The sequence below is a fragment of the Cetorhinus maximus genome, chromosome 33 (assembly GCF_964194155.1).
Source record: "Cetorhinus maximus chromosome 33, sCetMax3.hap1.1, whole genome shotgun sequence".
Taxonomy (NCBI): domain Eukaryota; kingdom Metazoa; phylum Chordata; class Chondrichthyes; order Lamniformes; family Cetorhinidae; genus Cetorhinus; species Cetorhinus maximus.
Genome location: NC_135911.1, coordinates 32,856 through 43,357, shown reverse-complemented (window position 1 = coordinate 43,357; position 10,502 = coordinate 32,856). Strand labels below are relative to the sequence as shown.

Below are 10,502 nucleotides of genomic sequence, written 5' to 3'. Positions count from 1 at the left end.
CCATCCTGCCAGCTCACCTCTGATCCCGTGCGACTTTACCTTCTGTACCAGTCTGCCATGAGGGACCTTGTCAAAGGCCTTACTGAAATCCATGTATATAACATCCACTGCCCTTCCATCGTCGATCATCTTTGTCACTTCCTCGAAAAACTCGATCAAGTTAGTGAGACACGACCTCCCCTTCACAAAACCATGCTGCCTCTCACTAATACACCCATTTGCTTCCAAATGGTAGGAAATCCTGTCACGAAGAATCTTCTCCAATAATTTCCCTACCACTGACGTAAGGCTCACCGGCCTGTAATTTCCTGGATTATCCCTGCTACCCTTCTTAAACAATGGAACAACCTGCGAACTCCATGAACCGTGTGACCTGTGCCCCTCAAAACTCTTCAGCCATGAGCCCCGCGACCCCTCTGACCCACGCCTCGAGGCCCAAGGAACCTGTCGAGCGCAATCTTCGCGCAACAAACCATAAACCCCCTGATCCGTGTGGCCCATGACCCCCCCCCACGACCTGCACACCACGAACCCGTGACCCAAGAACCTTGAGTTCCAAGGCCTATGACCCACAACCCATGACCCTTGAACCCTGGCGGCTCAGCTGGGCGACAGGGGTCAGGACAACCCGGCGTGAGTGTGGGCAGAGAACCCCGACAAAGCCAAAGCCCCGGTTTCCGCAACTTGCCCCTCAGGAAGGGGCCGGGTCTCCTGTGATAGCGAGACACCCCAAACCGGCCCCCTTGGGCGTGGTGCAGTCGTCAGAGTCAGAGGAGGAACATCATCACAACCAGTTTAAAAAAAAAACCTCCATTTTGATTTATTTAAAATGTTAGACAAATAAAACAGCTGTGCGGAGAGTCTGACCAGCAACCAAATGCAGCAGCTCAGTGTGAGACCCTCAGACATCCACTCCAGGGACACAGGGTCAGGTCACCTCACTCAGCCCGGGCACAAGCACACCATCATTTCAAGCTCTGCAGGAATCTGTTAGTGCAGCACAGGTCACAGGTCTCCAACTGAGGGGAGAGAGAGAGAGAGAGAGAGAGAGAGAGAGAGCGCGCGGGGGGGAGAGACAGACAGAAAGAGGAAGGAAGGGACTGCCAGGGGGGAGGGATGGGAGAGAGAAGGAGATAGGGGAAGGGTACAAGGGGGTGAGGAGGGAGGGGAGTGAGGGAAGAGGGAGGGAGGGGAGTGGGGGAAGAGGGAGGGAGGGGAGTGGGGGAGGAGGGAGGGAGGGGAGTGGGGGAGGAGGGAGGGGATTAGGGGAGAGGGATGGGGTGAAGGTTAGGGGAGGAAAGGAGATTGGGGGCAGAGGCAGAGATTGGGGGGCAGGGGCAGAGATTGGCGGGCAGGGGCAGAGATTGAAGGAGGGGGAGGGAGGTGATGAGGGGAGGGGGAGGGAGATGATGAGGAGAGGGGGAGGGAGGTGATTAGGGGAGGGGGAGGGAGGTGATGAGGGGAGGGGGAGGGAGATGATGAGGGGAGGGGGAGGGAGATGATGAGGGGAGGGGGAGGGAGATGATGAGGGGAGGGGGGGAGACGAGGGTTTGGGAGGTGGGGAGACGAGTGTTCGGGAGGGGGGGAGACGAGGGTTCGGGAGGGGGGGAGACGAGGGTTCGGGAGGGGGGGAGACGAGGGTTCGGGAGGGGGGAGACGAGGGTTCGGGAGGGGGGGAGACGAGGGTTCGGGAGGGGGGGAGACGAGGGTTCGGGAGGGGGGGAGACGAGGGTTCGGGAGGGGGGGAGACGAGGGTTCGGGAGGGGGGGAGACGAGGGTTCGGGAGGGGGGGAGACGAGGGTTCGGGAGGGGGGGAGACGAGGGTTCGGGAGGGGGGGAGACGAGGGTTCGGGAGGGGGGGAGACGAGGGTTCGGGAGGGGGGGAGACGAGGGTTCGGGAGGGGGGGAGACGAGGGTTCGGGAGGGGGGGAGACGAGGGTTCGGGAGGGGGGGAGACGAGGGTTCGGGAGGGGGGGAGACGAGGGTTCGGGAGGGGGAGATGAGGGTTCGGGAGGGGAAGATGAGGGTTCGGGAGGGGGGGGAGACGAGTGTTCGGGAGGGGGGGAGGAAGGAAGAGGGGTGGGGGGGTATCACTGTGCTGTGGAATCTCTTCTTTCAGGATGAACTGGATCCTGGGGCGCCACTTGTTGAAGCTTTGCTACTGTCTGAGGCAGCTTCGTCTTCTACGACAGAAAAACACAACGATCAGATATCCTGAAACTCCAGAGAGACAGAGAGAGAGACAGAGCACGAGAGAGAGAGAGAGAGAGGCAGGGAGAGAGAGACAGAGCACAAGAGAGAGAGAGTGAGGCAGGGGGAGAGAGAGAGAGAGCACGAGAGAGAGAGAGAGTGAGGCAGGGAGAGAGAGGCAGGGAGAGAGAGACAGAGCACGAGAGAGAGACAGAGAGAGGCAGGGAGAGAGAGACAGAGCACAAGAGAGAGAGAGAGGCAGGGAGAGAGAGACAGAGCACAAGAGAGAGAGAGAGGCAGGGAGAGAGAGGCAGAGCACAAGAGAGAGAGAGAGAGGCAGGGAGAGAGAGGCAGGGAGAGAGAGGCAGGGAGAGAGAGTCAGAGCACGAGAGAGGGAGAGAGGCAGGGAGAGAGAGGCAGAGCACAAGAGAGAGAGAGAGGCAGGGAGAGAGAGGCAGAGCACAAGAGAGAGAGAGAGGCAGGGAGAGAGAGGCAGGGAGAGAGAGTCAGAGCACGAGAGAGAGTGAGGCAGGGAGCGAGAGACAGAGCACAAGATAGAGACAGAGAGGGGCAGGGAGAGAGAGACAGAGCACGAGAGAGAGAGAGTGAGGCAGGGGGAGAGAGACAGAGCACGAGAGAGAGAGAGTGAGGCAGGGGGAGAGAGACAGAGCACGAGAGAGAGACAGAGAGAGGCAGGGAGAGAGAGGCAGAGCACGAGAGAGAGAGAGAGAGAGGCAGGGAGAGAGAGACAGAGCGAGGCAGGAAGAGAGAGACAGACAGAGCACAAGGGAGAGAGAGTGAGGCAGGGAGAGAGGGGCACAGCGAGGCAGGGAGAGAGAGACAGACAGAACACGAGAGTGAGTGAGAGAGAGCGAAGCAGGGAGAGAGAGGCAGGGAGAGAGAGGCAGACAGAGCACGAGAGAGAGAGAGTGAGGCAGGGAGAGAGAGACAGCGAATCAGAGAGAGAGACAGAGACAGAGCGAGGCAGAGAGAGAGACATAGACAGAGCGAGGCAGAGAGAGAGAGAGAGAGACAGACAGAGACAGGGCTCTGTAACCTCCTCCAGGCCCTACAACCCTCCCTATCTCTGTAACCTCCTCCAGGCCCTACAACCCTCCCTATCTCTGTAACCTCCTCCAGGCCCTACAACCCTCCCTATCTCTGTAACCTCCTCCAGCCCCTACACCCCTCCCTATCTCTGTAACCTCCTCCAACCCCTACAACCCTCCCTATCTCTGTAACCTCCTCCAGCCCATACACCCCTCCCTATCTGTAACCTCCTCCAGCCCCTACAACCCTATCTCTGTAACCTCCTCCAGCTCCTACAACACTCCCTATCTCTGTAACCTCCTCCAGCCCCTACAACCCTCCCTATCTCTGTAACATCGTCCAGCCCGTACACCCCTCCCTATCTCTGTAACCTCCCCCAGCCCCTACAATCCTCCCTATCTCTGTAACCTCCCCCAGCCCCTACAACCCTCCCTATCTCTGTAACATCGTCCAGCCCGTACACCCCTCCCTATCTCTGTAACCTCCCCCAGCCCCTACAATCCTCCCTATCTCTGTAACCTTTTCCAGCCTCTATAACCCTCCCTATCTCTGTAACCTCTTCCAGCCCCTACACCCCTCCCTATCTCTGTAACCTCTTCCAGCCCCTACACCCCTCCCTATCTCTGTAACCTCCTCCAGCTCCGACAACCCTCCCTATCTCTGTAACCTCCTCCAGCTCAGATAACCCTGCTCATGTCCGACAATCCTACAAGAGACGGGGACGGGAGAGCGGAGGCTGGTGAGGATGGGGAGGGGTTGAGTGCGGGTGTCTGTGCTCTGCGGATTCCAGCCCCTTGAGCATGCCCCGATTTCAATCGCTCCCCTCCATTGGTCGCTACGCCTTTGGGTGTCTGGGCATGAAGCTCTGCAATTCCCACCCCTACCCCCAAAACTCTCCACCTCGCTGTCTTCCATCAAGACACTCCTCAAAACGCAACTCACTGACGAAGCCTTTGGCCCCTCTCTTTGAACATCTGCTCCTAGTGTGGGAAATGGGGTTTGATTAAGCTGCGGTGAAGGCCGGGAGGGAGTAACGCTCGCTGAGAGGAGCCGTGTCACTGTACGCCTGGGTGACTGGCTCCTCAGGCGTGCTGCCCTCTACCCGCGGTTGACTCCCCATGTTCCGGCGCTCAGCTCAGGAACTCACCAACCGGGGTGAAGCTGAAGAGCTCAGGGAGCTCCCGTCCATTAGGCAGTCGCGTGGAACTCTCCCGTAACTCATCAAAGAACGAGTGTGCACAGGATTCGAGGGGCGAGAGGCGCAGAGCAGGCGTGTATTCCAGCAATCGGCTGCACAGGGCAATAGCTTCAGGTGGTGTCCGGGCTTTGAAAACCTGCAAGTGAACGAAGAGAGAGAGAGAGAGAGAAAACCTCAACAGAGAGCATACGCCCAGGAAACCAGCTATACAGGGGGTGATAAGAGAGATCGAGCGGTGAGGGTGCTTGTTAAACAGGACGGTGATGGGGAGATTGAGGGGTTACAGTGTGAGTGTTAAACAGGACAGTGATGGGGAGATTGAGGGGTTACAGTGTGTGTGTTAAACAGGACTGTGATGGGGAGATTGAGGGGTTACAGTGTGTGTGTTAAACAGGACAGTGATGGGGAGATTGAGGGGTTACAGTGTGTGTGTTAAACGGGGCAGTGATGGGGAGATTGAGGGGTCACAGTGTGTGTGTTAAACAGGACGGTGATGGGGAGATTGAGGGGTTACAGTGTGTGTGTTAAACAGGACAGTGATGGGGAGATTGAGGGGTTACAGTGTGAGTGTTAAACAGGACGGTGATGGGGAGATTGAGGGGTTACAGTGTGTGTGTTAAACAGGACAGTGATGGGGAGATTGAGGGGTTACAGTGTGTTAAACAGGACAGTGATCGGGAGATTGAGGGGTTACAGTGTGTGATAAATGGGACGAGGTACTTTGGCAGAGGGTGTCATCAGATTTACGAATGGACAATCAGAGTTTATCAGAACACAAAAACTAGATTGTAAACCGCTGAGGCCCCAGCACTGACCTTTGTGACCCTCCACTATTCACTACCTGCCAACTGGAACATGTCCCATTTATGCCTACTCTCTACTACCCTTATTTTAACCAATCCTCTGTCCATGTTAATACATTACCTCCAACTCCATGCGTACTTACCTTGCCTAATATCCTTTTGTGTGGCACTTTATCGAAATCCTTTTGGAAATTCAGGTGTACATCTACTGGCTTCCCTTAATCTACCCTGCCAGTTACATCCTGAAAAAAACCTCTAATAAAAACAGGATTTCCCTTTTCAGTAAAGCGATGTTGACGTGTTCTGACCTTACTGTGCTTTTCCAAATGTATTGTTCAAACTACTTAATGATAGATTCCAGCATTTTCCCAACGACTGCTGTTAGATTAACTGGCCTGTCGTTCCCAGTTTTCTCTCTCTCCCTCCTTTCTTGGAAAGCAGAACAACATTTTCCAACTTCCAATCTATTGGGGCCATTCCAGAATCCAATGAATTCTGGAAAATCTCAGCCAACGCATCCACTATCTCTGCAGCTATCTTCCTCAAAACCCTAGAGCGTCCCGGGGAATTTGTCGGATTTTACTCCCTCAAGTTTCTCCAATACTTTTTCTCTATTGATATTAATTTCCCTAATTTCCTCACTCTTTTTAGCCCCTAGTTTACCACCTATTTCTGGAACGAAACCCGCGTCTTCGACCGTGAGGTCAGGTACAAAGTATTTGTTCAGTGACTCTGCCATTTCCTCATTCCCCATGATAATTTCTTCCGTCTCTAATTCTGAATGACCGATGTTAACTTTAGCTACTCTCCTCCTTTTTATCTACTGATAAAAGCCCTTAGAATCTGTGTTTATGTTTCTCGCTTTTTTACTCTCATATTCTACTTTCTTCCCTTATCAACTTTTTGGTGGCCCTCTGCTCATTTCTAAAACACCCCCAATCCTCAGGCTTGCTACTGTTTTTTTTTTAAAACAGCATTGTCATCTCTTTTTTTAACCTGATACTATCCTTAACTTTGAGTGAGCCACGGACAGGTCCTTCTTTCGGTTTTTGTTTTCCAATGGAGTGTATTTTTGTTAAACATTTTGAATTTTTTCTTTAAATGTCTCCCACTGTTCATTTACCTCCATACCTTTTAGTCTATTTACCCAGTTAACCTTAACCAGTTCTCCCCTCATACCTATGTAATTGGCTTTGTTTAAGTTTAAGATTCTTGTTTGTGATTGGAGTATGTCACTTTCAAACTGAACATGGGATTCAATGATATTATGATCACTATTTCCCAGTGGTGTTACTGTACTGTACAGTGCTGATACATGACTAATTGACCCTGTTTCATTACACAATACCAGATCTAACATAGCTTCATCATCCCCAGTCGGTTCCACAACGTGTTGCTCCAAGAAACTATGATTAAAACATTCTACAAACTCATCTTCTATTGCCAATTTGATTGTCCCAGTTTATATTAAGATAAATAGCCCACAATTATGACATCGCCTTTGTTAAAAGCTCCAATGGTGCCTTGTTTGATGCTCTGTCCAATGGTATAACTACTGTTCAGGGCCTATAAACTACTCCCACCAGTGTTTTCTGACTTGCTATTTCTCATTTCCACCCGTACTGACTTTACTTCATGGCCTTCTGAGGCCAGATCCCTTTCTCGCTAATGTTCTTACATTATCTTCTGCTGTCTACTCCTCCTTTGACATTCTGTCTTTCCAAAATATTGTGTAACCTGGGATATTTATTTTCCAACCTTGTAACCATGTGTCTGTAACAGTGATTAAATCCAAATCGTTTACCTCGATCTGTGTCACTAATTCATCTACCATACTCTGCAGCTGTTTCACGCATTCAGATAAAGAACTTTTAATTTCCTTTCATTACTTCTGTTGCCTCCAACATCTTTATTCGCCAATGTACGTTTTTGTTAAACTTTCCCACTCTGCTCTGGTCTTTCCCCACATCGCTACACTCTTCTGATGCCTCAGCCTTTCTCTTTGGATTTCTAAATCTTCACACAAACCCTCCGCCCACCCCCATCTCTGTTATTTTAAATCCATAAGACCATAAGACATAGGAGCAGAAGTAGGCCATTCAGCCCATCGGGTCTGCTCTGCCATTCAATGCGATCAAGGCTGATCTGATAATCCTCAACTCCAGTTTCCTGCCTTTTCTCCATCGCCCTCGATTCCCTTCCTGATTAAAAATCTGCCTATCTCAGATTCTATCTGAACATAGTTAACGACACAGCCTCTACAGCCCTCTGCGGTAAAGAATTCCACAGATTGACTACCCTCTGAGGGAAGAAATTCCTCCTCATCTCTGTTTTAACTGGGTGCCTCCTTACTCTGAGATTGTACCCTCTGGCCTAGACTCTCCCACAAGGGGAGACAACCTCTCAGCATCTACCCTGTCAAGCCCCCTAAGAATCTTATATGTTTCAATAAGGTCACCTCTCATTCTTCTAAACTCCAAAGAGTACAGGCACAACCTACTCAACCTCTCCTCATAAAAAAATCCCTCCATACCCAGAATCAACCTAGTGAACCTTCTCTGGACTGCCTCCAATGCCAGCATATCTTTCCTTAAATAAGGGGATCAAAATTGTTCACAGTATTCTAGGTGTGGTCTAACTAGTGCCTTGTATAGTTTTAGCAAGACTTCCCTATTTTTATACTCCATTCCCTTTGAAATAAAGGCCAACATTCCATTTGCCTTCCCTGTTACCGGTTGAACTTGTGTGTTAGCTTTTTGGGATTCATGCACAGGGACTCCCCAGTCCCTCTGTGCTGCAGCTTTCTGCAGTCTTTCTCCATGTAAATAATGTTCAGCTCTTCTATTCTTCCTGCCAAAGTGCATAACCTCACATTTTCCCACATTATATTCCATTTGCCACTCTTTTTTCCACTCACTTAACCTGACTATATCCCTCTGTAGACTCCGTGTGTCATCCTCACCACTTGCCTTCCCACCTATTTTTGTCTCATCCGCAAACTTGGCGATCGTACATTCGCTTCCCTCATCTAAATCATTAATATATATTGTAAATAACTGAGGCCCCAGCACTGATCCTGGTGGCACTCCACTAGTTACAGGTTGCCATCCTGAAAATGCCCCCCTTATAAGACTCTGTCTTCTATGAGTTAGCCAATCCTCTATCCATGCTAATATACTACTCCCCAGCACCAAGGGCTCTTATCTTATTAAGTAGCCTTACGTGCGGTACCTTATTGAACACCTTTTGGAAATCCAAATATATTACATCTACTGGTTCCCCTTTATCTATCCTGCTAGTTACCTCCTCAAAAGAATTCTAATAAATTTGTTAGGCATGAGTTCCCCCTCATGAAGCCATGCTGACTCTGCTTGGTTAGATTATGTATTTCTAAATGCTCTGCTATTACATCCTGTATAATACACTCTTAACATTTTCCTAATGACAGATGTTAAGCTGACTGGCCTATAGTTTTCTGTCCCCCTCCCTTTTTGAATAAGGGTGTTACATTGGCATTTTTCCAGTATCTAAGGGTTCTTAGAAGATTACTACCACGACCTCTGTAGCCATTTCCTTAAATATCCTAGGATGCAACTCATGAGGTCCAGGGGACTTATTGGCCTTTAGCTGCATTAGTTTCCCTAGTACTTTTTCTCTAGTGATGGTTATTGTATTTATTTCTTGCCCCTCTTTTGCCCCTGGATTATTTAGTATTGAATGCTATTAGTGTCTACTACCGTGAAGACTGAAGCAAAGTATTTATTTAAATCCGTGTCCATAGCCCTGGATATATGATTGGCCAGGACACTGGTCCAAGCCCAGTTCAAGTGGAGCCCATCCCAACGGAATAACTCACTCTCCCCTCAGTACTGATGCCAGTGACCCACGAATCAAACCCCCTTCATCGCACACCACTCTTTCGGCCACATGTTAAATTCTTACATCTGCTTGACCCTATGCCAATCGGAGGGTGGTTCAATGTAGACCTGATTACCCTTTGATGTTCTGTGTTTTAATCTAACTCCTCAAATACTTTTCAACAGATCATCATTCTCGGTTCTACCTATGTCGTTGGTTCCCACATGGGCCATGACAACTGGATCCCATCCCTACCCGTCCAAGTTCCTCACCAGCCATGAAGAAATGTCCTTAACCCTGACACCGGGCAGGCAACACAACCTTCGGAGGTCCTGTCACAGCTGCAGAGCACGGGATCTATCCCCCTGTCTATACTGCTTCCTATCACTGCCACTTTCCTCTTCACTCCCCCCCACTCGAATGGCAATCCTTCACCAAAGACAAACAGGACCTAGGTCCCCAGGTGAGATGAGATCGAGAGGCAAGTCTGTACCCCGGGAATTACCAACACACAGATTAGGAGCAGGATTAGGCCACTCGGCCCCTTGAGCCTGCTCTGCCATCCAATAAGATCATGGCTGATGTAACCCCTCTATTTAAAAAGGGAGGTAGAGAGAAAACAGGGAATTATAGACCAGTCAGCCTGACGTCGGTAGTGGGGAAAATTCTAGAGTCCATTATAAAAGATTTAATAGCTGAGCACTTGGAAAACAGTGGCAGAATCGGACAGAGTCAGCATGGATTTACGGAATGGGAATCATGCTTGACAAATCTACTGGAATTTTTCGAGGATGTAACTAGTAGAGTTGATGAGGGGGAGCCAGTGGATGTGGTTTATTTGGACCTACAGAAGACTTTTGACAAAGTCCCACATAAGAGATTAGCATGTAAAATTAAAGCACATGGGATTGGGGGTAGTGTATTGAGATGGATAGAAAACTGGTGGGCAGACAGGAATAAAGAGCAGGAATAAACGGGTCTTTTTCCGAATGGCAGGCAGTGACTAGTGGGGTACCGCAGGGATCGGAGCTGGGACCCCAGCTATTCACAATATATATTAATGATTTAAGTGAGGGAATTAAATGTAATATCTCCAAATTTGCAGATGACACAAAGCTGGGTGGGAGGGTGAGCTGTGAGGAGGATGCAGAGATGCTTCAGTGTGATTTGGACAAGCTGAGTGAGTGGGAAAATGCATGGCAGATGCAGTACAATGTGGATAAATGTGAGGTTATCCATTTTGGTAGCAAAAACAGGAAGGCAGATTACTACCTGAATGGCTATAAATTGAGAGAGGGGAATGTGCAATGAGACATGGGTGTCCTTGTACACCAGTCGCTGAAGGTAAGCATGCAGGTGCAGCAGGCGGTAAAGAAGGCAAATGATATGTTGGCCTTCATAGC

At 50.0% G+C, this 10,502-nt stretch overlaps 1 protein-coding gene across 1 annotated transcript in view; it reads right to left on the bottom strand.

Annotated features, from left to right (window-relative positions):
* Positions 1-2,073: 2,073 nt before the first annotated feature.
* LOC144671542 (glycogen synthase kinase-3 beta-like) overlaps positions 2,074-10,502 on the bottom strand; it is a gene marked incomplete at its 5' end in the record, with an annotated part of 35,034 nt that continues 26,605 nt past the window's right edge. The window contains 2 exons of the mRNA XM_078533494.1: positions 2,074-2,183; positions 4,388-4,574. Of these exons, the coding sequence (XP_078389620.1) occupies positions 2,116-2,183; positions 4,388-4,574 (255 nt within the window). The remainder of the gene's footprint in view (positions 2,184-4,387; positions 4,575-10,502) is intronic.